At 33.4% G+C, this 25,446-nt stretch overlaps 1 protein-coding gene across 3 annotated transcripts in view; it reads left to right on the forward strand.

The window, feature by feature from the left end:
* Window positions 1-25,446, forward strand: part of CSMD3 (CUB and Sushi multiple domains 3) — a 586,072-nt gene that overhangs the window by 530,226 nt on the left and 30,400 nt on the right. For all 3 annotated transcript variants that reach the window (XM_068182735.1, XM_068182715.1, XM_068182726.1), the window contains 8 exons: window positions 42-215; window positions 1,611-1,784; window positions 5,167-5,352; window positions 8,248-8,421; window positions 14,128-14,310; window positions 15,865-16,041; window positions 19,023-19,202; window positions 22,892-23,065. In XM_068182735.1, coding sequence (XP_068038836.1) covers window positions 42-215; window positions 1,611-1,784; window positions 5,167-5,352; window positions 8,248-8,421; window positions 14,128-14,310; window positions 15,865-16,041; window positions 19,023-19,202; window positions 22,892-23,065 — 1,422 coding nt within the window. The remainder of the gene's footprint in view (window positions 1-41; window positions 216-1,610; window positions 1,785-5,166; window positions 5,353-8,247; window positions 8,422-14,127; window positions 14,311-15,864; window positions 16,042-19,022; window positions 19,203-22,891; window positions 23,066-25,446) is intronic.

The following is a 25,446-nucleotide window of genomic DNA, read 5'->3' on the forward strand; positions in this document are numbered from 1 at the left end:
TTTTTTCTTTTTTTTTTTTTCTTTACTATAAATAAATCTAGCTGGTCACTGTGGTATCCCAGACCTTATAGTCAATGGACAAGTAATAGGAGAAAATTATGGATATAGAGACACAGTTGTTTACCAGTGCAGTCCTGGTTTTCGGTTGATTGGCTCTTCTGTAAGAATATGTCAACAGGATCATAACTGGTCTGGCCAACTTCCATCCTGTGTGCGTAAGTAAGCATGACAACACATACTGATTTATGTTACAGGAATATCTGTGTCAAACGAGATGAAGATTGAATAGTCCTCAAAAGTATGGGGCCACATAAAATTTATGATTCATCTATCAGGTGAAGTTAAGTGTTGTCATCTAAAATTTCCACTTCATCTTTTAGCTGTTTTGGATATGAAAATTCTTCAGAAAGTGATAAGACTTATGAATGCCACTACTCAAATCTGAAAATGTCTTTATAACCTATAGTGGCTTTTGGAAATATTTAATGTATATTTACTTTCACTGTTTCAGTTAGATAAGTAAATACTGTTGAACTGTCAACAATGCAGATTAAAATGTTTTCTTTACCAATATTTTTTTCTTCTTCTTCCTCACAGAGATGCTGTTACTTTGATTTGTAGTTTTGGTGCTCTTTTAAGTGAATATTGTGCTTTGTTAATGAGGTTTCTTTTGCATGATCAGTGTGTCAAACCATCACGTGAAAGACCTTTAAGTAATAACATAAAATGATGCATTTAATTTAGGAAAATTTGATATTTCTCTAAGCACTTTAAAGTAAATTACCACTATTTTACAGGTTCAGTAATATTAGTGTATTGAAATTGTATTAATCTGTCTCAAAATATTCCATCTTTATGGGATAGGATAGGATAAGTTATTTTTCAATAGCTCTATCTTTGTAGCAGAAATTCTCTTAATGCCAAGTCATAACACACAATATTAATTCATTTATTCTGTTTTAATATTTATTTTTAATTACTTATTATCCTTTTTCTTTTTTTTTACCAATAGTTTGTTACAAAATAGAAGAAAATGTTTGCTAAGTGTTTTTGGATCATTTTGTGAATATTAATTTGTGTCCAATTTTCCTTACTTTTCTTTCATCTGGTTTTTGTAGACACAGAAAATAAACTTTACCCTCTTTAGAAAGATTTTGTATAAACATTAGAAAAATTTCACTGTGACAATAGTTCTGGGGCTTTTTTTTCAAAAAAACAAATAAATTTATAACTTCAGTAAGTATTTAGGCCACAAAGATAAAATACTGAGTTGATAATAAGACAAATTTGTAAGAAATAATACCTGAGGAACTAAGGAAGTGAAATATTTCAATTTCAGCCTATACATAATGAAAATCTAGTGCTTGCTTTTCTCCTGCTTCTTCAGAAGACTTTTCTTCATTTGCTTTCATTACTGCATGTCAAATTCTATTTAGTTTATTAAAAAATTTAAGTGCTTGAACATGAATACATAATGGAAAATATGCAGTATCTTATAATATCAAAGCTTGAAAATACTATTATGTGATTATTATCTATTGTATAATATCTAAAGAAAAGTGATAACATGCTCTGTTTTTGGGGTTTTTTTTTGACTGGTGCTATGCTAGCGGTCAGCTGTGGTCACCCTGGTAGTCCAATTTATGGAAGAACAAGTGGAAACGGTTTCAACTTCAATGATGTTGTGACATTTTCATGTAATACTGGGTATGTTATGCAAGGACCAACCAAAGCTCAGTGCCAAGCTAATAGGCAGTGGAGCCACTCACCTCCAATATGCAAAGGTAAGAATGCAGCATTTTCAGGTTTCTAACAAAATGTTGTAAAATTAAGGCTGAAAAAGAAACAGAGGGTAAAGGAATACAAGACAGAATGATTCCTTTCTCACCAACAGAGGGACTGATTAACTGACATATTAATCTTATAATTAAAGATGTTTTGTCATGCTATGATTTTTTACAGTCAGGTTGCCAGGATAACAGTTGCAGAGAAACTTTCTTACCTGTCTGTAGATTGTATTGCTTTTATAAAAATTGTTTCTGCAAGTTACTGAAGCAAAATTATGGAAAGATAATTAAGAGCTTAAAGGCTGAAATAATTTTCTCTGCATTTTTAGCCAATATAGTTCTAGCAGACTCATAAGAAAAGCTACTTTTCTTCCTTTTATGTTTCCATTGGTGCTCCTCTGAGCATCATGACTTTGAAAATTTTTATTCTAATTTATGAACATTGTCCATTTGTGTTGGTTCTCAATGCTTCTAGATATTATATATAAAATCCTTTCACTTAGAAAAATAATACAATGAAATTAGTCCTATTTGAGTTTTCATAAACAGTTTTAGGAAGGTTTTGTCACTTATGTGCTTTTTAAATAATTGGTTTTATTTAGAAAAATGTACTTTTTGCTGTAATCTGCATGTATATATGCAGAAATTCTAATGATTGGTTTTCAGCATCTTCTCTGCAGCTTCTATGGATTTTTATCTGTGCATAAACTAAATCATGTGTTTTTATTGAAGTTTTATTGACTGTATTTTCTTTTCAATAGGTGTTCTCCACTTTCATTTGATCACTTTCCCCTAAGAGATACTGCCAAGTAGTTTGCACAACTTAAATTTCCAAGGACTCTTTGCTGATGAGAAGACATTATTTTCTAAATTTACAATACTAAACATGTACTGTGTGTTTAGGGTACCTACTTAATCTCATTTTCAATCTGGTTGCTATCAGTCACCTTGGTATTCTCGTATTGCAGAGTAATGTGCCAAAGTGCTGACAACTTATTGGCATGTAGGGATTGGTAAATAAGTTGATCAGGTTACTCTTTGAAACTTTACACAGTCCTGAAATTGTATATTGGTTTTAGGAGAGAGTTTAAAAACAATAAATACTAATCTGGTTTTGGGCATCATTAATCATGTCAGCAATGTACAGTGAAATCCATTCTAATATAATTTTGTTTCATTTGCTTTGAAGTTAAATAATAATAAACTGTTACCTTGCATATTTGTAAACTACCAAAAGTGCAATATTATAGAAAACGCTGCACACTGTTGTGAAGACTTTGCTTTTGTCCTATAAATTTTTCATATAAATTTGGTGCACTTGCTGTTATACTATTTACAACTTTGTTAAATGTCTAGCTTCTTAGCCAGCCATAATAATTGTGCAAAACTTTTGAAATGGTCAAAGTTCCTTGTATTTTGTTTCAAGAGCTCACTACTCCTGAATAATGAATAAATTCTTTTCATTACTTTAAATATATGCTTAGTAACATGAACATGGACAACATTCTTGGGCACATGGTGTGATTCTTAGGGCTGTCCTGTGCAGGGTCAGGAGCTAGACTTCAATGATCCTTGAGGGGGAAAAACAGAAAAAAAAAGTCAGAAATGTACCTCAGGCTTTCCTCTTGGGAAAGAAAAAAATCAATATTGACCATCAATGAGCTAACAAATCGTCCTGTCCTTACTGCTGAAGAAGTCAAATACAAGCAGAAAGCTATTTCTGTCCTTGGAAAAGGTATGTTTCCTAGGCTTGTAGAATCAATATTTGAGACCTGCTAGAAGAAGCACACAAGCAGGCTACAACATTTAGAATAGTGGCTAGAGAGGACATGAGCCATAAAATACATTAAGTGATTTAGGTATGGAAAATGATCTTGAATTACATCTGGCAATACCATTTTTCCTTTGAAGATTACAGAGCTTTTCAGCATATTTTAATAATTTTATATACAGACATCCATGCACATTTATCTCTGAAAGTCAAGAAATGTGAATGCAGGGTCCTGCACCTGGCGAAGGAAGAGTAACCCCAGTAACCCCATGCACCAATACGGGCTGGGGGGAAAGCAGCTCTGCAGAGAAGGACCTGGGGGTCCTGGTGGACAACAAACTGTCCACAAGCCTAGCAGTGCCTTTGTGGCCATGAAGGCCGGTGCTGTCCTGGGGTGCACTAGGAAAAGCATTGCCAGCAGGCTGAGAGAGATGATCCTGCCCCTCTTCTCAGCCATGGTAAGGAACATCTGGAGAACCTGGAATGTGTCCAGTGGAGTGCTACAAAGATTATTAGAGACTGAAGCATCTCTCTTACAAGGACATGCTGAGGGAGCTGGGCCTGTTCAGTCTTGAGAAGGGGTGACTGAGAGGGGACTTCATCACTGTCAGTAACTGAAGGGAGGGTGTCAAGAGGAAGGACCCAGGCTCTTCATGGTGTTGCCAAGTAAAAGGATGAGAGGCAATGGGTGGGAAATGATGCACAGGAAATCCCACCTGAATACACATGCAGATATATGGATTTGCACACAGATGTGTGCAAGTGTATGCATATAAACATGCAATTGATTATAAGGATATAGGGATAGTAATTTTTATGGGAATTTTGGTTTTCTAAAAAAAATTTTTTATTCACTTTGGATAAGTGATGATGAGTTTCCTTGACCAGAGGAAACCATATGAAAACTGTAAAAATAATCTTCATGACCCACAAAATAAGTATTATACTGAACTCACAGGTAGCTGTAAGACACAAACAAAGGGGGAAAAAATCCATATTCAGAAATTTTCAAAAATATAACTTTTAAAGTGCTGAGGACTCAAAAAATTCATCACTATTCTTAACCATTAAAGTTAACCTCTATTTTTAAAAGCTCCTACGCACTTGTTGGGATATGTTCTTATTCTATGAGATTCACCACAGTCTTACCTAACTGACCTTGTGCCCTTTAGCTCAAAACATCTGTCTTAAAGGTGATCCATTATCAAAATGTTGGTATAGCAACATAAGTGTGTTTGCATTTCTGTATGTGTTAGACCAAAATCACATCTAGCCCCAGAATATGTTTCTATTTGTGGACAATAGTGTGTGTCAAGACAGGAATATAAATTCATTTTATTGCTATGTTCAGTAACTTTTAGTGGCCAATAATTTTACGGTATCATCACACTGTAAAGAAGCATTTCCTTTTACTTGCTCTAGGTTTAACATCTTCTGGCTTTAGTGTCTTGTCATTTTAGTTCTTCTTCTTAATCCACTACCATTACATAAAAAGTAAGGTTATATAAAACCAGCAACACATTGGATATTCCTTATACAAAGAATAGGACACTATTTTAGGAGACTGTATTAGTATGGCTCTCAAGTCTGTGCTCTTTTTCTTTTTAGTGGTCAACTGTTCTGATCCTGGAATTCCTGCAAATTCTATAAGAGAAAGTAAAATCGAACATGGCAATTTCACGTATGGCACAGTGGTATTTTATGACTGCAATCCTGGATATTTTTTGTTTGGCTCCTCAGTTTTAATTTGTCAGCCAAATGGCCACTGGGACAAGCCTCTACCTGAATGCATTAGTAAGTAGATAATGAGTTTGCTTCTACAAAGAATGTGGATGACTAGATAAGGTACTATTTTACACAACATTTTCATCCGTCTCATGACAGCAAATACAATAATCATATTTATATACATTTGTTTGTGTGCAGTACTGATGGAGGGTCTCAGTAGCTGCTGAAGTAGGAGTTCTTGTATGTATTGTTCTTGTATATATATTGTTCTTGTATGTAGAAAATAACATTGAATACTTATGAAATGCAATAGCCAGAAAACATTCCTGAATGCTCCAGCATAATAATCCCTGATAGCAGAGATGCAAGGTCAAAACGCATCTGTTGACTTCACCAGTAACAGCGCTGTAGAACACCTAAGATGTCCTCTGGACAGTGTCCTCCGTTTACCACACTAATAGATGTACCTGAACATCATATTCATATACAACCTATCCACTAAGGCAAATGGATCAACACAAGTAGGTTATTTTTATTCTGTTTTGTCATGAACAACTTTCTAACTGTGATGCAGATATAGCCAGAGATGTTTCTTAGACTTTTAATTGGCTGGAACAGTTGATATACCTGGTTCTCTATTAGTCTGTGAAAAGGGTTTCGTTTAGGATCAACATTTTTCACTGAGAAAGGCTTCTTTTCTAGAGATTAAAGGGAAAACAGTCTAAAGGTTACTTATTCAGGAACCATGGACTTATAGTTGCAATACTGTAGCTATTTGTTCTCAGGAGGCTTCATTAGTTCTACTATTACCTCTCAAAAATAAGAAAAAAATAAACTTTTTTTCTTATTAGTGATAAAAATTTCAGTTATGGAACTTGTCCCTTTCTTTGATAGGATTAGCAGCTTGATTGCAAGTCACAATTAAATTTAAGTGTCTGTTGGTTCAAAGTAAATTTAAAGGCAACATTACAATTTGAAAAAGATAAATATTCCATAATATTAAAGTATCTCCAAAGGGAAATGAATTTAAAGGTAAAGTTGCAAAGATTTCTTCTTTCTACATTTATATTTTAATCTCTTAGTCATTTTTATCTGGATTGTCACAAGCAATTTAATAATACAGCCTTTATTCTTCTTTTAAAAGAGCTTTGGGAGTAAAAGTGATGTATATATTTTTGAAAGGGCATCTTTTGCTTTATTTGTATCATTTTTATAGAGGGGTCAGTGAATTCTACCTAAGTGGTATCCATGATATTTTCTAATTGTAAGCTTACCAAAAGTTTTTAAGAGTCTTTTTTTAAGAGCTGCTGTAGTGTTTTGCAAATTATTGTAATGGGACTTTTTACAATGGCATGCATTGATAGCACAAGGAGTAATGGTTTAAATTAAAAAGAGTTTATTTAGATTAGATATAGAGTTTGTTTTTTTTTTTTTTTTAATGAGGGTGGTAAAGTAGAAAGGAAGAAATTAGTATTAGAAAAGAAAAAAAAAGAAATTCAATCAACTTCTCATGTGAAATCCCAGACTGAAAACATTAATATCAAATTAAATTGTGTAGTATGCATAATCATATTAAGGGCAATATTAAGGGTGCTATAATTTTTTAAGTCAATTATTAGGGATCCAATATTCTAGATATAAATGTAAACAGAAAAGTGTGTACAGGAAAGCCCAAAGGTGGAAACTGTAAGGTACCAGTATGAAATTATCTGTGTCCTGTATGACATCTGACCAGGGCAAAAGAATCAGTCAAGAATACCACAGATAATAAAATATTCTGAAAAATTGTGAATGTTCTTCACAAGATAAAGGTCTCATTTTGTTGAAGCCTGTATGACCAACATGCCTTTTTATTGACAATGTTCTGTGTTTTCATTCTCAGTAATCATCCATAAGTGATAGTAGATTTTAGTTAGAAGCAATTGATTTAAAAAATAACAGGCTGACAACAAGTGCTTGTTATGTAAAGTTGACTGTTCTGGCTGTTGATTTGAGGGGCTTCAGCCCCTCAAATCAAAACAGTCACAGGGGTCAGCGACACTACGCAGGAATCAAAGTTGTATCAATAGCTTACCACATTCCTAAATCCTTTGTGATCCTGTCAGGAAGGTTCTGCACTGTGAAGGTTGGACCTTTGGGAGAACATGTCCTTAAATGCAAATCATTATATACATAAATTAAAGCTCTAAGACTATAATAATAATTTAAGAAAGAAAAATTGCCATATATGATTTTGGTCTCATGCTGTATTGTAAATCATGGTACTGTTGCATGTATCTGAAATACCATGGAATTGAACACATCCTCGACCCTGATCAGGCTTCTGATCTGGATTTTTCTTTAATGAGAAAAGTCCTGCTTTTTTGAATAATACATGATACATAAATACAAATATCTGTGGCAAAGATAATATACATACCATGGACAGATGTAAGATTGAAAAAAAAATCAAACATCAGGCCTAGATTAATTTTGTGTACATAGTGGATCGGTTTATGAAATTTTGGATTATGAATTTTTGTGCATTTTCCAAACTTGATTTATTTAGCTTGCTTTTAAATTAACTCCTTGCCCTGAATTATTAAAAGAGAGATGAAGTTCTGTATATTCTCTACCACAGAAGTGACTTTGGCAGATACTGTGTTCCGGTAATTTTTCTCTGAAGAGTAAAAGGTGTGTGCATGTGTTCATGACATAAAGATCAACTTAGTGAATGAGTGGTTTTGAACATAAACATATGTATCTAAAATATCTTTTTTTGACACCTCAAATAATTTCTTTCACATCTTTTGGTCTGAAGCATATTTTGCATTCTAATCCCATGATCTTCCCCCTTCCCCCAAACCCTAAAAATGTTAACCCCTTCACAAAGTTTATGTGTGCAGTTATGAAAATGAAAACTTAAAATTTTTTGATCAGTGATAATAACCTTCTTTTATCTCCAATAATTATGCATTGTAGTGATTGACTGTGGACATCCTGGAGTTCCTCCTAACGCGGTCCTGTCTGGAGATAAATACACCTTTGGTTCTACTGTTCATTATACATGCACAGGGAGACGATCGCTGTTAGGGCAGTCATCTCGCACATGTCAGTTAAATGGACACTGGAGTGGATCTCTTCCTCACTGCTCAGGTAATATATGTGAATTAATGACTGTATCCTGAAGTTGTTTTAAATACATTTTTATTTTTTCAGAAGGCCTTTTAAAAATCTGTAAAATTATGTATCAAGCTGAATTACCATCTCAGTAGATGTTAAAACAAAGTAAAGCCAAAGCATAAAGTATTAGAAAGAAAATAATCTGGAAGAAGTAGACTTTCTTGTTGGCAGTTAATATGAACAAGAAATTTCACAATCAATTGACTGTTAATGAAACCAGTTTGCTTTGGAAATATTTTTTATGTGATTTCTGGCAAGTGTTCATTTCCACAGTGAAATCTTGCAACATTGTCTCTACAAGATGATGGGTTAATGTTCTTATTTTTTTCTTTTAACTTGCAAAAAATCTACTGGCTTGATGACACCCCAAATATAGCTTGATTGTGTAATACATCCATCTGTATATTAAGGCCAGGTAGGCTTCACATAATTTCAAGACAGGGTGCTCAGTTTTTGAGGGAACACCATCTAATCCTCGTAATTGTTTAGCCCTCACTGAAGTCAACATATGTTTTCTGAAAAACTTATTGCTTAGGAATATTGTATTTCACAACTTCAGTTTGATTCACTTTAAGAACAGTGATCAAGTGAAAAACAGAAATTCAAGTCACACATTAATTTGGGATTTGGTTAAATCCCTTTTGTTATTGCAGACTGTAAACAAATACTGTGATGAAGGTTAACCATGTTATCAGTTTTAATTCTCAATAAATACTGGTGGAAGTTCTTTCTTGTCCTGCATATGTTTCATAATTTAATTGAAGAAATCAGAAAAGTTTTGAATCTTATTTAAACCAATGTAATTCAGAGAACTTAGACATGTTTAATGACAGAAAATAATAAGAAAACAAGTTACATGGTTTTCTTAAATTAGATCTATGCCAAAACTAGAAGTGAAAATAACTGATGTGTAAGACTGAATATGATCCACTAGTTTCACATTCAAAATCCAAGGTTCTTTAGAGTATTAGCAAATAATAGCATCATAAAATGCTAGAATGCTGGGTGGAAGTCAGAAGGGCCTTTACAAATCATCTAGTCCAACCTCTGGATGTAAATAAGGACATCTTCTTAATAGCATCATAGAATGGTTTGTGGTGGAAGTTACCTCCAAGGATCATCTAGTCCTCCCTTACTGCAATGAGAAAGGATGTGTTCAACTAGATCAGGTTGCTCAAAGTCCTGTTCAACCTGACCTTGAACACTCCCAGGGATGTTGCATCCACAAGTTCTCTGGACAGCCTGTTCCAGTGACTCACTGCACACATTGTAAGAAATATCTGCTTTATTCCCAATCTAAATTTAGTCTCTTTCAGTTTAAAATTGTCCCCTCTTCTCTTGTCACTACAGACCTTGATAAAAAGCCACTGTACATCTTTCTTCTATATTTTATGTATTTAAAGACCACAATGGGATCTTCAGGAAGTCTTTCTTCAGGTTGAAGAGCCCAAATTCTCTCTGCCTTGTTGCACAGCAGACATGTCCTAGACCTCTGACAATATTTATTAAATTCTTCTGGACCTGCCCTAACAGGTCTTTGTTTCTGTTGTATTGGAAACCTCCAAAATTGATACAGTAGTCCAGGTCGAGGTCTTTTTGATTTTTTTTTTCTCTCCTGCCCTTATCTCTTCAGTATAATCAGTTATAAACTGATTTTCAGCTGCAGTTTCAGAATGCAAAATTTTACACCCCAAGGCACAGACATAGTTAAAAATTATTATGAAATATTAAAATAGAGCTTCTTGGTTAAAATATTACATTAAATTCTTAAGTGTTGGATGAATTTTTCAGTATCTGAACCTTCTCCTGCAAATTTTCAAGAATTTAGAATGTTACAAATCCTAGAATAATGTACACCTAATTTAGTCCTTAAATTTTCTATTAATAAAGCAGAAGGAAATTTGCCACAATGAAGCAAAGATCAAGTTCTTATAATCTGTAATTTTAAAGGTATGCACTAGAAATCAAACTCTAATGTAAAATAATCTTATTTAATAAATAATGACATGTTCATGTATTTGCAAATTGAACCATTTTAATAAAAAGTAATTTTACAGCTAGCATGAATCCATATTTGTTTGGGGGAAAAAATCCTCTTTAGATAAAAACTAAGGCTACTTATAATTTTTCATAGTGTTAATAAGAAAAAGATATTTAAAAATCTAAATTGTGAATTGCAAATATAATTTAAGAAATAGACAAAACTATCAAGGAATACAGCCTAAAAATACACATGAAAATATCGAAGCAACCCTACTGGAAATAGGACTATTCTATAGTATTTCTCCTATTAAATTAAATAAGTGTTGAAATATGAAAGTGTTGGGATATTATGAGGGATGTACATGATTTTTTTTCTAATTCTTGTTTTTCTACCTACACATAGGAAACTCTAATCAGATTTAATTAATTTTTCTTAATACATGAAAAAAAATTCCTTGACATAGGAACATTTTAATGTTAATCATAATGAATCAAATTGTACAGAATAAAACTCTTATTTTCTTTAACGGTACTGTACAAAACTATAATTCTTAGCAAAATGTTGAGATTTTATTTTCAAAGCTTATATCTGAAATGCTTTCTCATTATGAAATAATTTTCAGTTCATGACACAGAATTTCTATATTTTGCATTTAAAATACGTTAAGCCATCAGCTTTCATTATTAGACTTTAAATTGGTTTCTTAATTTTAATGCATATTAAAACATTAAAATTTGCATGATTTTTGATATTATCATATTATATAATGTAGCATATTTAACTGAGAAAAGATACAGCATACCTGTCCTTTTAGTATATGAAAAAGAATTAAAAATGGAAATGCTAGATCAGTGAACATAAGGTAACTAAATTTTGTAACATCATCCTTATGACACTTTCTTGTCACATGACATTGAGCTAGAAGGAGTTTTCATGTCCCGTTGATATATACTGGCATTCAGAAACAGTTTTCAATCATCATATGCACATCAGGTGGAGTCAGAATTTTTTTACAATATAGAATTCCTCATAAATGTAGCAAGGGTTATAAATAGTCTAAATATCCTCCATTTCATCAAGATTAAATGTCAACTGAGAATTTGTTGCACATGTGAGTGAAGGATGGCTCATAACTAACTGTAAAAACAATTTAGTTGAGTCTGCATGAGGTAATAAAAATATGTTCTCTTAGACTTCATCACAGTCCACAGCTTCCTGATGAGATGAAGACGAGGGGCAGACACTGATCTCTGTGGTGAGCAGTGACAGAACCTGAGGGAATGGCCTGAAGCCGTGGCAGGGGAGGTTTAGGTTGGATATTAGAAAAAGGTTCTTCTCCCAGAGGGTGGTTGGGCGCTGGAACAGGCTCCCCAGGGAAGTGGTCACATCTCCAGCCTGACAGAGCTCAAGAAGTGTTTGGACAATACTCTGAGGCACATGGTGTGGCTCTTGGGGATAGTGCTGTGCAGGGCTAGGAGCTGAACTCAATGATCCTTGTGGGTCACTTCCAACTCAGCTTATTTTGTGATTCTTTGATTCCATCACATCTGATGTGATTAGTAATTTAGAAAAATTATTTCTGTAACCTTCAATCAAAAAAGCTGGTGGTTAACCTTCCTAAAATAAAAAGTCTAATAATCCATAGTAATAATTAGGCATTAGAAAAGAACACATGATTTTGCTTAGAAGAAGAATATGTGATTTCTATTTGGTATAGCAAATAACCCATTTTTATTTTTCATCATAAAATTCTTTTAGGCATAATGTTAAATATGCCAAAACTAAGCTGTTATTGTGGAGACTTTACAAGTGTAGAATGATGAGTAGGCCCTGTTCCAATTTTGTCATAGCCTGACTAAATACTACTAGAAAATGTAAGATACAGATTCGCAAAACAACAAAAAACACGCTTGATCGAGGATTTTTTCTTCTAATGATTTCAAAAATATGAAGCAGTCTTTTTCAAACTAGAAGGTTGTTAAGTCACCTAAGTGCCTTGAACATAAATCATTTTGAAAGCTTATAAATGTTTTCTGCTATAATTTGGAACTATTTGCAATTTTGCAATTTCTTTTTAAACAGGACTGCAAATCTGCTTTACTGATCTGTGTCACATAATGAAATGGGTAAACAGAGAACAGCCTAACTTCTGAGTCTGGAATTTTGAAGCAGACAGCTAACCCTTTTACTTACTTGAGTTCATTTGTTATTTATGAAATAATTTAAATACATAGTACCACATACTTAGACATAATGGACTAAACCAAGCATTTTCTCATGCACCGTAGTTTTCAAAGCAAAGTAATCTAGTTCTATTCTTCCGCCTTCACTATTCAGTTCTGTACACACTTCATTCCCAACAGCATTTGTAGACATAGTGCCAACTAAGGCAGCAGAACACTTGTTTTTCTCTGCATGTAAAACTCCAGGGTGCTAACTTCCCACAGAACCCCTCTCCAGTGAGTTTGTCATTTTTGGTCTTTTGTATATTTAGAGTTTGCAAATCTGTTTACTATTTCTTTGTAAAAATTGCTCTTATTACTTCTATTTAAGCTTAGACAAACCCCAGAAAATCTGCATTACAGATTATATACATAGTAGGATTTATTCTTTCTATCTGATTATTGAAATATTTCACCTTTATTTCAAATAGTGTAACTAACTACAAAGTAATGCAGATATTCTCTCAAAAATTTTGATATGTTTGACATATTTTTTGTCTAGAAGACATTAATTTTGTTTGCAAGTTGTTAGAAAAACAGATGGGCTATGGGGAAGAAACCAGAACAGTGGAGCTCCAAGAATTCTAGAATTCAACTCTTCAGTATTGAAACTCAGGAATATAATATACCTTCATCTCTTTTTACATAGAAAATGATCTTAAAGTTCTCTAAAAATATAAAGTAGATGATCCTAAGTAAATATTAAAAGATTCAATGAGCTGCTGCTCATATAGAGTGTTAGCTAGAACTTCCTAAAAGTTCTTACCATAGTTGGAAGATTTAGATGTATAATCTTAGATATTATTACTTTTTAATGTTATCATTATTACTGTGTTGATTATTCTAACATTTATATACAACAGATAGTATTTAACATTATTAATTTGTTTGTATGTAAATACAAACATATTTAACATTAACCCTCTATCTTAGAATTTTCTGAAACATTTATATCTGAGGGAAAATTTAGCTGTCAGGCAGTTTTGAAGTGATGTTTCAACATTTCTAAAATTCAGGAAAATCCTTCATATCTGTTCCAACTCTGGTGATATCATAAAACTAAGAAATATTTTATGAACAAGAGTTATACACAAACAAGAAAATTGTCTTTGCAATCAGGACCTTGGTTTTCCTCAGAATTCCTTATTTTAAAATGAAAAATTACCAAGGTTTTGTGCTTGTCTTTTTCCCTCCCTATTTTGTTTGATAATTCTATTATCAAAATTTTAGCATGCTATTAGGGGAATTTGAGAAAATTATACTTCTTTTTCTGTATTCCTATAAAATAAGTACAAGAAAATTTGTTGAGGATCAAGTAATTTTGCAATTTTAGGGACCCACAGATTTATATGGGGATTTAAAAAATTATATATATTTATAAATTTATTAATAAATACATAGAGACATGCTTTATAAATGCAGAATCATAATAATATTTCATACTTATTCTAATCTTTGTACTCTAAAATCTAGGTGATACAGCTGGTTCTTGTGGTGATCCAGGTATCCCAGGCCATGGGTCTAGGGAAGAAAACAATTTTAAAATTAAAAGCACGATACATTTTAGCTGTGATATTGGATATATCCTGCATGGCTCAGAAGAAAGAACCTGTTTGGCAAATGGAAGCTGGACAGGAAGACAACCTGAGTGCAAAGGTAAGTCAAAGATCCACTCAATTTTTAAAGCGTGTTATTAATACTGCTGATCAGAAGACCAATTTTGCATTGCCAGTTTTCTGTTCTGAACAGGGTGCAGTTATTTTGGACTGACAAATTTTTTCAAATAAGTTTTTGCACTATTAGCAGCAGCTTAGCATCAGGTGACAAATTTGAAACCAGTTCCTGGCACCCATGAAACTGAATGTTTACAGGAAAAAATAGATAAGACTTTAGAACTCAATTTTTTGATGAATATTGTTTCACTTAAAAATGTCAGCATAACCTGACCTTTAATAACAACCATATAACACCTGAATTTCAAACAGCATCCCTAGTTTTAAGAAAATGTTAGTGTCAGGATTTCTTTATATTTATTCATCTATGTATAAATGGTTGACTTAAAATGTCATTTAATAATACTCTTGACGTACTTTTTTTTCAATAGAAAACAAAATGCTGAAACAAGTTTATTTGTAAAATATAATTCTGGAAATTTCAAGGTAGATGAAGTATCATAAAAGAAAGCTGTAACAGGACATTTCTGAAGAATCATTTATTGCCTAAATTACCTTGCTTCAGAATAGGAAATACTTCCCAAGAGATTGTTTTGCAAAACAAGGTGTCTTGAAAAGAAGAAAATAATTTGAGGACCTGTACTCTTATTTTCTACTTTATCGCTATTGACTGTGTTATCTGTATGGACTAGTAATTTAATTTTAAAAACCTGTTTCATAATATCCTTTCTGCTGAATGATTGCCAACTTTACACTGCATTAAAAATATAGCGTGTGTGTGTATATATATATATATATATATATATATATATATATTTATGCTGGTATCGAAAGGGATATGCTTTGCCCAACTGTACCATCTGCTATTTTCCTTTGACATTATCTATTACAGAAATAAATCAGCTCTTATACATTTTAAGATAGTTCTGATGTTATTTCTTTTTTTAAATTATAAATATAGTTCACAGATAAATATAGGTGTGTGTAGTGCATGCACAGGTATATTGTTCTAATTTAGGTCATCTAGATTAGATGTATATGTATGTAATCACATCAGAAGGACACATTCAAATTCGCAAGTTGAACATTAAAGAACTGGGATACATCAGGATTCTACCTGCCTGTAAAGTTGAATCCATTCAATGCTTTGAATTAGGAAAAATATTTTGTTGATGTTAGAAACACATGATTCAAATTAAATCTACAAATATATTGTGGTTTAATTTTTTTTTTATAATTTGAAGGGGGTTTTTTTTTGCAGCTAAATTTTCCTTTTCACTAATGCAGATTATAAAGCTAAATTTGTAGGTTTTGTTTCTCTACAAACCCGAGGAGGAAAAATAGTAATTCATGCACACAGTTTTTTCCTATTCAATGTGCCTTATCAGTAGGTGGTGAAACTTACATTTTTAAGGACAACAGAATGGATTTCTACTGAGTAACACTGCTGGAAGAAGGATTGTTCCTGCTCCATTTTTTCCCATTTCAGAAATCATCTTTACTATGTTATGAAAATATTCCACATCTTCCTTTATAGCTGTGCAGTGTGGTAATCCAGGAACAACTGCTAACGGAAAAGTACTTCGTATTGATGGAACAACATTCTCTAATTCAGTAATTTATTCATGCATGGAAGGTTATATACTTTCTGGATCATCTGTAAGACAATGCACCGCCAATGGAACATGGTCTGGATCCTTGCCAAACTGCACAAGTAAGACACATTTCTAATGAATAGTCTTTGTTTTTCTTTTCCTCTGAAATTAATAAATAATGTAAAGTATAGAGGTCTCATGCCAATAAATTTTCAGCTTTTTCTTGCACTATTTCCTACATAATTTTGTATGCTAAATACTTAAAAAAAATAATTCTATGCAAATGTGAATATGTTTTTTAAAGGAAGAGTGTAGTAAAATGTGTAGACTGCTGTTTCAGTTTAAGGCTTACATGATCTACCTACTTTAATTCTTTACTAGTATATATAGTCAGTCTTGTTTATGTTTTGTGGTATGACATATCCAGAGATTTTTTATTTTTATTGCTTTACTTCATCTTGAAAAATTAGCAGTATATTTTTCCGTTCTTCCATAGAGTAGAAAATAAAAACCTTGTAATGAACACTTGAGGATTCTTTTCATAGTGAAAAGGTCTTTCCAAGATCAAAACTGTTGTCCCATTTTGACATATTATCTTCTGTTTGGCCTCTTCATTAAACTTAAAACTCCTTTGGCTACCCAACTAACAGAAGCTATTACAGAATCTCTAACATTCATAATGAGCATTTTGCAACACTTTATTTTCGAGCCCATCTGTTCTTTCTTTATTACATGTCCTAGTTCATCTTTTAGTAGTAATTATGAAAATTTTACATTTATGTGATGCATGAGACTGCCTATCATTTTGAAGAAACATATCCTCATCAGATGTATAGCAAACTGTTTTTTAAATTTTGAACACACTTACAGCAACCTAAATAGAAGCTAAAAGCTAGATAATAAAACTTCTTGTGTTTTTAAATTCATCTTCAATGGATTTTTGCAGTCATAAAGCCTGAGAGAGAGCCCAGTGTTTTTGTTTATTTATTATTTTACAAATTAGAATGAGAACCAGGTTAATTGTACCAAAGATAAAGGTGGTTTGTGATGCCAACTGCATCTATATTTTTTTCTTGTATTTTAAAATAACATTTTACTGAAATACATGCCAAAACAGTCTTCTCAAGACACATTACTCAGGTAGAAACATGAGATTTTAACTTGAAATATGTTGACAGAGGAAGTATCATAGTAAAACAAAGAGAAGGGGATTCAGGATATACCACTTTTGTTTAGTCGAGGTGTTATCAAAATTTAGAGGGTTTAGAGCTGACACTGTGAGAATAGAATAGTGCAGATAATTTTATACTCCTTTACAGGCTGGGAGCCCTGGGCAGTGTACCATCAAACAGGACTGACACGTGCAATGTCATGCAGACCTAGACTGTAGCAACCTATTGTAGGATTTTCTTAGAAAGAAACAATCCTACCATTTCTGCATCCAAATAGAAACAACATTCCCATGAGAGCTTCTTGTTGCACTGCTCAATAAAAAGCAAGGCCGTGCAGTCAGCAAGGTGCAATCACTGAGTGCCTGCAGCACCTCTGTTGCCAGGAGCTGGCTGAGGCTGTGCCCAGACAAGAGATCTGTATGGGACAGCTCAGCTCTGAAGGCCACCCTGGCTGTGCAGCGCAGGCCTGGGGCTCCCCACCTCCATTCTATTGGAATTCACAGGCTCTAAACAGGAAATGCCCTTCTGGTCAGCATCACTGCTATAGTTTAAAATGTTTTTGCCTAAAATAGTGACTTGAGTGAAGGTGGTCCAACTGAAATGAAATAAACATCAGAGGAAAAAAGGATAAAGGAATTAGCTTTATATTTTAATTCAGTCAAAACAATAGTATAGCTGTAAAAATATTGAGCATTATTTCAGTAAAATTTACACATTAATTATAGTAAATGGAATATTTAAAATAATAAAGTTTCAGAGTATTTGAATGTATGTGTGTAAATAAGATAAACAGTTCTGTCTTTCCCAGTTCTATATTGTTTGAAAAGTGACCAGGAAAAATCTATGGTTTTTTAATTTTTGAAAAAATTGGATTTATTCTGTTACCAGGTAAACTAAAATAGACTGATCTCCAGTTTTCATTAACAGTATATTAGCTACCTTTACAGTAATCCAAATAACCCTGTGGTATGTTTTCTAGTCTCTTCTGTGTCCATACAGTGATTGCATGGGACATTTAAAGATTTGATATATGCTGTGTAATTAGTATCTGCTCACTCAGACCATGGTAAACTGTAGAGAAGGTATACTATATATATCTTAGATTCTCAGGTCCTGAGTTATTAGGTCAAGGGAGCTACACCACAAATATGTAGTCATGGATTTTTGTGATTTTGGAGATCCAGATCCAGAAAGGGTGACATTCACATCAGCCATGATTTGGCATGGAGTTAGAAGTGACCAGAATGTGTACTCTGTCCAGAAAACTGCTTCTCACACTTTTCCAGAATAAATAGCAATGCCGTCAGATGATTTTCAAGTTTACTATAAAATAAACCATAAAACACATGGGATGCTATATTTCATATGAAATAGATTTCACCTGAATATTCTCACCTGTTTAGGTACTTAACAACTATGTGAGCATTTATAAAGTGGGAGGCTTTTGCAGGCATACATTTTAAATTTTCCAGATTTTGTTTCCTTTCAGGATACCATAGAAAAGTAAAGTAAGTAATGGGCATCTACTTTTTTAATAATGACACTGAATTGATAGGAAAACTTCAGCATATGAAAGGGTGGTAGTGGCATATGTATTCTTTCTTGCCTTTTTTCTTTTTTTTTTTATATTGTATTCTTGAAGTTTTGTCAATCAAGAATTGTACAGTCCTTTGCTGCTACTGTTGAACTAAAGTATTAATGTTCTCCAAATATAACTGTTATATAGCTCCACATATATTTGACAGCTAATTAAGATGACATATCTATATGTTCTCTTGGTGGAGATAAGATTTATGTTACTTTTTTCTTCTCCTTTTTTTTTCCCAATCAATGCCTGGTTTTGTCATGTTTTTTTTTTTTTTTTCCCCTCACAAATATATAAATCTCACATAGATTTTAAAACATGTTCCTCAACTATTTACTTGCAGTTATCAGTTGTGGAGATCCAGGAGTCCCAGCCAATGGCATGAGATATGGTGACGATTATGTTGTTGGACAAAATGTTACTTATATGTGCCAACCCGGTTACACAATGGAAGCAAATAGCTCCTTAATTCGCACTTGTACTAGCAATGGCACGTGGAGTGGAGCAATCCCAACTTGCAAAGGTACAACATTTATTTTGCTTGTCAGCTAATTTTTCTATGACATTTATCTGCACTGTTTGTTGCAAATTGTTAACTTATTGTGTATTTCCACAGAAATCAAACTTACTTTTAGTATGAATATATTGAATTGATTTCTTTGGCTGCAGAAACAATGACTTCAACCTTTGCTTCTTTTCTCTTTTATATTCCTACAAACACAGTATATTGAAAAGCTTTTTATAGTTCTGTAGAATACTTTATTACTTTGCTGGACGGTTTAGATTTGTTAATTGTAGTTAGCATGCCATAAGAAAATAACCATATATATGTCCCTGCTTTTACAAACAGAACACTCAAACATGTAAAGGACACCTCTGGGATAGATCTAAATATATACAAACTGAACTTTGTCAAAGGCAAATTCAGCTGAATTACTCTGTCTATAATACTAAGATTTTTCCCTGATCCCTCCTTCATTAGATGGGCACCTTTAAGCATCACCTTGCTACCAAAAGATTAAATCCTTCTTTCACATTTCCCAATAAAGATTTTTCTGCTTCATGTTATTTTCTCTACTGTGGAAGTCGAAAGGATTAATCTCAAGTTATTCCTTCTTTCTCTTCTTCAAATTGCATACCTGATTTTTATGGGTTTTTTGTTTGTTGGGGTTTTTTGTTGTAGATGAGTTTGGGGTTTTTTAATGTACCCTGTTAAAATTTTAACAGCAAAAAATCTGAACATAACTGAAAGACAAACTTATCTGTCTGATCAAAAATATTTTCTCTGAGAAACTCACTTGCTCAACTCTAAAATTCTCTCTAGAGTATTTTTTCTCTCTCCTTGATAATACATCTCTAAAAAAGCAGCATTACCATTTGGTGTTTTTTTTCTAGGTTCACACTAAGTCCATCTGATCTCTATTCTTTCAAAACTTAGTTAGCTACCTTTGTATTTACTTTTTCTTATCCATCTTCCTTCTGTTTCATTTTAAGGAAGTAAAGTAACATACCTGCTAAGCAGCGCTCATTTTCCTCCCATGAATTCATTTGTCAAACTAGATCAAATTAATTTCAATTCTCCACCACATTTGCAATTATTTTTCTTGCTGAACAGTTTTCCCAATATCTTACCAAGTCCAGTTTAATTCTAATTCACCTTTGACAATATCAATTTTTAAGTTATCTTCCTGATGCATTCTTAAGGATAAAATCCTTAAGACATTTCAAGCATTGAAATCCTCTTAACATTTCACTTTTTTTTTTCCTATTTGCATTGTGCTCATAGATAGCCTCAGTTTCAATTTAAAAATTATTTTAAGAACTGAAGAATGGACACAGTGGTAATATTGACCAAGAGTCTGTCTGTCTCCAAGAGTGGCTGTAAGTCAACAGCTAGAAGATCATAAGACAGAACAAGTGTTTTTGATAAAATTTCTCAGCCTCAAATTCTTATGGTCTACAGGACACTAAACTGGGACCAGGAGATCTAACTCTGATTTGACTCAAGCAGAATCATACAAAGAAAGAATTTTACTGTCAATTTTATCTTTGAGTATTTGAGTCTTTCTGGTTTTGGGTCATACATGTTTAAGGCTTGTATAAATGCTAATTAATAATCCTGTGAAGAATCTTTAGTGTTCTCAGAACTTCATTCTACTTTACATTAGTTTGTGTAAGTACACTAGGCAAGTTAATAATTTAATTAAAATAATGTATAATATGCAGTATTGTAAAATGTGTAACGATTAGTTTTTACTGTCAGAATGAAGTGTCAGGGTCCTTTGGTACTATTGAGATAAAATAATTGGAAAATGAACTGGGCAGAAAACACACGCATAATTGTCACTGTGCCATTGTAAGAGAAGAAAAATACTGCTCTGCTATGCCAAGTTGGAAGAGGATGCATGTTCATCTGCAACTAAATATTCAAATATTCTAACATTGTCTTTTTTACAGACTTGTATTTGTAATATACTTGTAGTTCTTAAACTGAGAATGTCGTGGTATATATTTATGTCTAAGTCTCTGACTAAAATAGAGAAGCATTCTGGCTTGTGGCTGGGTATTGTTTTGTTTTCCTTTTCTGACCCTAAAATTCTGATGTTACATCTATTTTTTTCTACTTCTTCTCTCCTTTCCGAGTTATCCACCAATATTTCCTCCCTTGTTAGTCAGCTCAGGAGTTAAAATATATAGACCCTTTTAAAAGGACTATTTTTGAAGCTCTTGGAGAATGAAGACAGAATTCTTCTGCTTAGAGCACTAATTTTGAATTACTTTTTTAAAAACATCATAGAAGTGTGGCAAAAACTATCATGTCCTTTTCTGGAACAAAACTAAGGTCCCAAAATCTAGATTTGATTTACTGACTGGCAAAGAATTATTTGATACTAGTATTCTCAAACAGCCATGAATGCTGCTGTAAAGGATTTTATGGCCTACATAACTGAGATTCTCTCAGTGAGGAGAATAATAAGAATGTCAAAATGGTTCATAGTGAACCCTATATAGTGCATAGTGAATGCAGGTTGCATTCAAATACATATTACTCATCACCTAGTACCTCTGAATTCTTTTAAGCCTTCAAGATGACAGCTGTTCTAAACATTAGTTTAAAGGTTATGGATGCAGCATTTAACTTCCTCCATTGCTGTGACCTGTGTGTTCTCTGCTTGATTTTTAATCACCACATCTTCTCATTTATCCCAACTGGCTTTACCAGATTAAATAGTATTAGATTTTTTTTTGCTTTCTTTCTCTTTTCCTAGCACAGTTTGCCCTTTTGTCTGTTGCATTAATTCTATCAACTTGGTCTAAATTTCGTCCTTTCCCTTTTTGGTTCAGGTTTTCTTTCATCTAATTTCCTTAATACCTTTTCCCTTTAAGCTTTCAATTAAGAGTTGTCTGTTACTACACTACTATCCAGTGAGTAACACTATTATCTTTATCATAACAGTTGTATCTCTTTATTTCTACTGCCTTCCTGTACTGTTTTTCAGTCCTCTTCCTACAAGCAAATAGAAGATGTTTCTATTTTTTCCTAGGAGACCTGACAATTACAAAATATACTGAAATACTTCTTGTTGGCTCTCTTAGATGTAGCAATACTAACAGTTTCAAGGAATTGCAAATCCTTACATTTTCTCCCTATTTCTGGCAACTAGATGCTTTTTGGTGATGAACTACTCACAAAGCAAATAGTAATCAAACTGTGCTACTTAGAAACAGGCTTTCAAGTAATATTTTGGAACAGTTGTCCTGGAATTTCATCCCTATGCATTAAATCTAGCAAATATCTAAGCTGGTCAACAGGAAGAAAATATTTTATTATTGTAACACTAATAAAATATGATTGTACTCTATGTTGTCTTAACAGAAAAAAAAAAAATTGTAGTAGATTACCAGACATATCTTAAATGATGTACACGTCATAGTTTCCATACTGATTTTTAGGTAGTCTTCCTATTTGGTTTGATGCAGCATCCTGGTTTATTTAAGACACTTCATCAATCATCCACTGCCTCTTAAATGAAGGAAACCAGACGTGCTAACTTCAGGAAATGTGGCAAGACTATAGTGAGAAAGATAGCATGCCCTGACTGTGTTGTCCTCTAAAAAAAGGTGAAATTAGCCCATATGGTTCTTCTAGTAATTGTGTACATCAGGGATATTTACAGCATCTGGGCCTAATTATTTTGAATATTATTGCAGCTGTTACCTGCCCAACTCCTCCGCAGATCTCTAATGGAAGGTTGGAAGGAACAAACTTGGACTGGGGATTTAGCATTAGCTATGTCTGCTCTCCAGGATATGAACTCTCTTTCCCTGCTGTTTTGACTTGTGTTGGGAATGGAACATGGAGTGGTGAAGTACCTCAGTGCTTACGTATGTATTCATATCATAGTCTGTATTTTGTTGTTCAACTATTATGGTTTTTCTCTCTTTAAAATTTTCACTTTTTTCCCCCTCCCTCCCCCAGTAGCTCAATTAATTTCAAACCTGGGGCAATTAGAATCCTTCTAAAAATTTCTAAAATTTTCAAAAATTTTAATGTTTCTAGTAGATTGAGAAGGTCATGGGTCATCTGTAAACCCTATGTGAGCATATAGGAGTTCTTAGACACAGACGCAAAAAAAATATTACAGGCAATGTGTGCAACATAATCCAAGGCAATTCAAGATTAAAAGCTGCTGTCTTGTTTTCAGATCCAACTACATATATGATAAGGTAACTTTCATTATAATCTCCTTTATTTCCTCATACTCATCCTATACTTCCTGTGATGTCACAGAGAAATTTTTCTGGCTGTAATGTTGACTGGGTCCTGGATGATTCTGTGACAATTACCTATTTTTCACCCTGCACTAAATTAACCGATATATTGTATGCAGTAAATTTTATTAATCTGAACATTATAAATAACATTGATGGATTTTTGTATTGCTACAAATGTCATTACAGTATCCAATCCCATTCATTAAAAGTGATTGTGATTCTTCTGAGAGATATTAGATTGATTGCACTGAAGAAGGAAGTTTTGTAGTTATTTGCCGAATAATTATACCACTCTGTAATAGTCTTCAGAAAGGAGTCTAACTGGAAGAGGATAATTTCTTATTCATGGCTCTGAAATTTAATTTGAACTTGCCAAATAGCTGTGCTTGCCAAGTAGCTTGCTATATGTTGCAAAATGAACTTCTCTGTTATTTTACTGGTTTTTTTTTCATTTTTCATCTCTTCCTGTCAAAAATTTTCTCCATTTTGGCTATATCCCAGTACCATGAAAGCATATATAGATCACCAATTTTTTTTCCTTTTTTTTCCAATTATATTCTCATATCATCAACAATTTATGACTGCTGCTGAGACTCTGTGTACCAGAGGTGGAACATGATGAAAGGGATTTTTTCTGGAAGAAAAATAACAAGACCACTATTTGTTGCTTAAATTCTCTATGCAGAGCTTTTTTAAAGTCCATTATACTGTGAATATCAGAAACTATGAAAAATTATTTTCATTATTTGTTCTTGATTGAAAAATTGTGTCCTTTATTCATTTTGGATACCACAAGCTATTTATGATTTTTAAAGTTGGAATGCTCAATACTGCAGTATACTCTGAAAAATGGGCTCTACCTTTAAACTTTTTTAAAGGTATATTTAGCACAGAATACAGCTGCCTGGGAATTAAAGGCTATTTCATGCAGATTACATTAACTGAAAGTTGTTGATGGGCAATGGTTATCCATTGGCCTGCAAGAGAAAACAATTGGCAGCCAGTGCTTGTTGAAGAGCTTAAGCTAGTTGCCATCTGGCAGAAATGAGGGGGAGCTGGTGAAAGTCATTCTCAAAAAGCAGTTCCTGTCATCAGAAATTTATTTCCTAGCTTGGTTCCACAGAGCCTGTAGATGAAGATATGCAAGGTACAGTTATGATATAGAATAATTATTCAGAGTGGAATATGACTGTGTCCTTGGTTGAGTATTTGTCATCTATTACCCAGTAAATTTGTTTGCTTAATTACTCATGCAGTAATTTCAGTACTACTGGTTTTATGTTTGACAATAAATGGCAAAAATATAGACCTGTGCCAAAAAATTCCTAACTGCAGATATAACTTTGAATCATAGAATTATCACAGAATATAATGAATTGGAAGAGACCCATAAAGATCATTGAAGTTCAGCTGCTGGCCCAGCACAGAACAACTCAAAGAGTTGTACCTGTTTATCTGAGAGCATTGTCCAAAGATTTCTCAAAACCTGTTAGGCTTGGTGCTGTGACCACTTCCCCGAGCCTGTTCCAGTGTCCAGCCATGCTCTGGGTGAAAAACCTTTTCTTGATATACAACCTCAACCTCCCTAACCTCCATATCATTCCCTTGGGTCTTGTCACTGGTTACCACACAGAAGGGATCAGTGCTTGTCATTTTGCATTGTCTCGGGAAGAAGCTGAAGATCTCAATGAGGTCTTGCCACAGTCTCTTCTCCTCTAGGCTGAACAAATCAAGTGACCTCAGTCAATCCTTGTGCTGCTTCCTCTCAAGGCCCTTCACTATCTTTGTTGCCCTCTTTTGCATACTCTCTAATAGTTTTCCATCCTTATATTGTGTCACCCAAAACTTCACACAACATTCAAGGCAAGGCTGCCCCAGTGCAGAGCAGAGTGGGACAATCCCCTCCCTGGCCCAGCTGGCAATGTTGTGCCTGATACCCCCAGGACATCCTGGCTGCCAGGACTCCTGGCTCATATTAAACAAGTCACCAA

This window comes from Anomalospiza imberbis, chromosome 1 (genome assembly GCF_031753505.1).
Source record: "Anomalospiza imberbis isolate Cuckoo-Finch-1a 21T00152 chromosome 1, ASM3175350v1, whole genome shotgun sequence".
NCBI lineage: Eukaryota > Metazoa > Chordata > Aves > Passeriformes > Viduidae > Anomalospiza > Anomalospiza imberbis.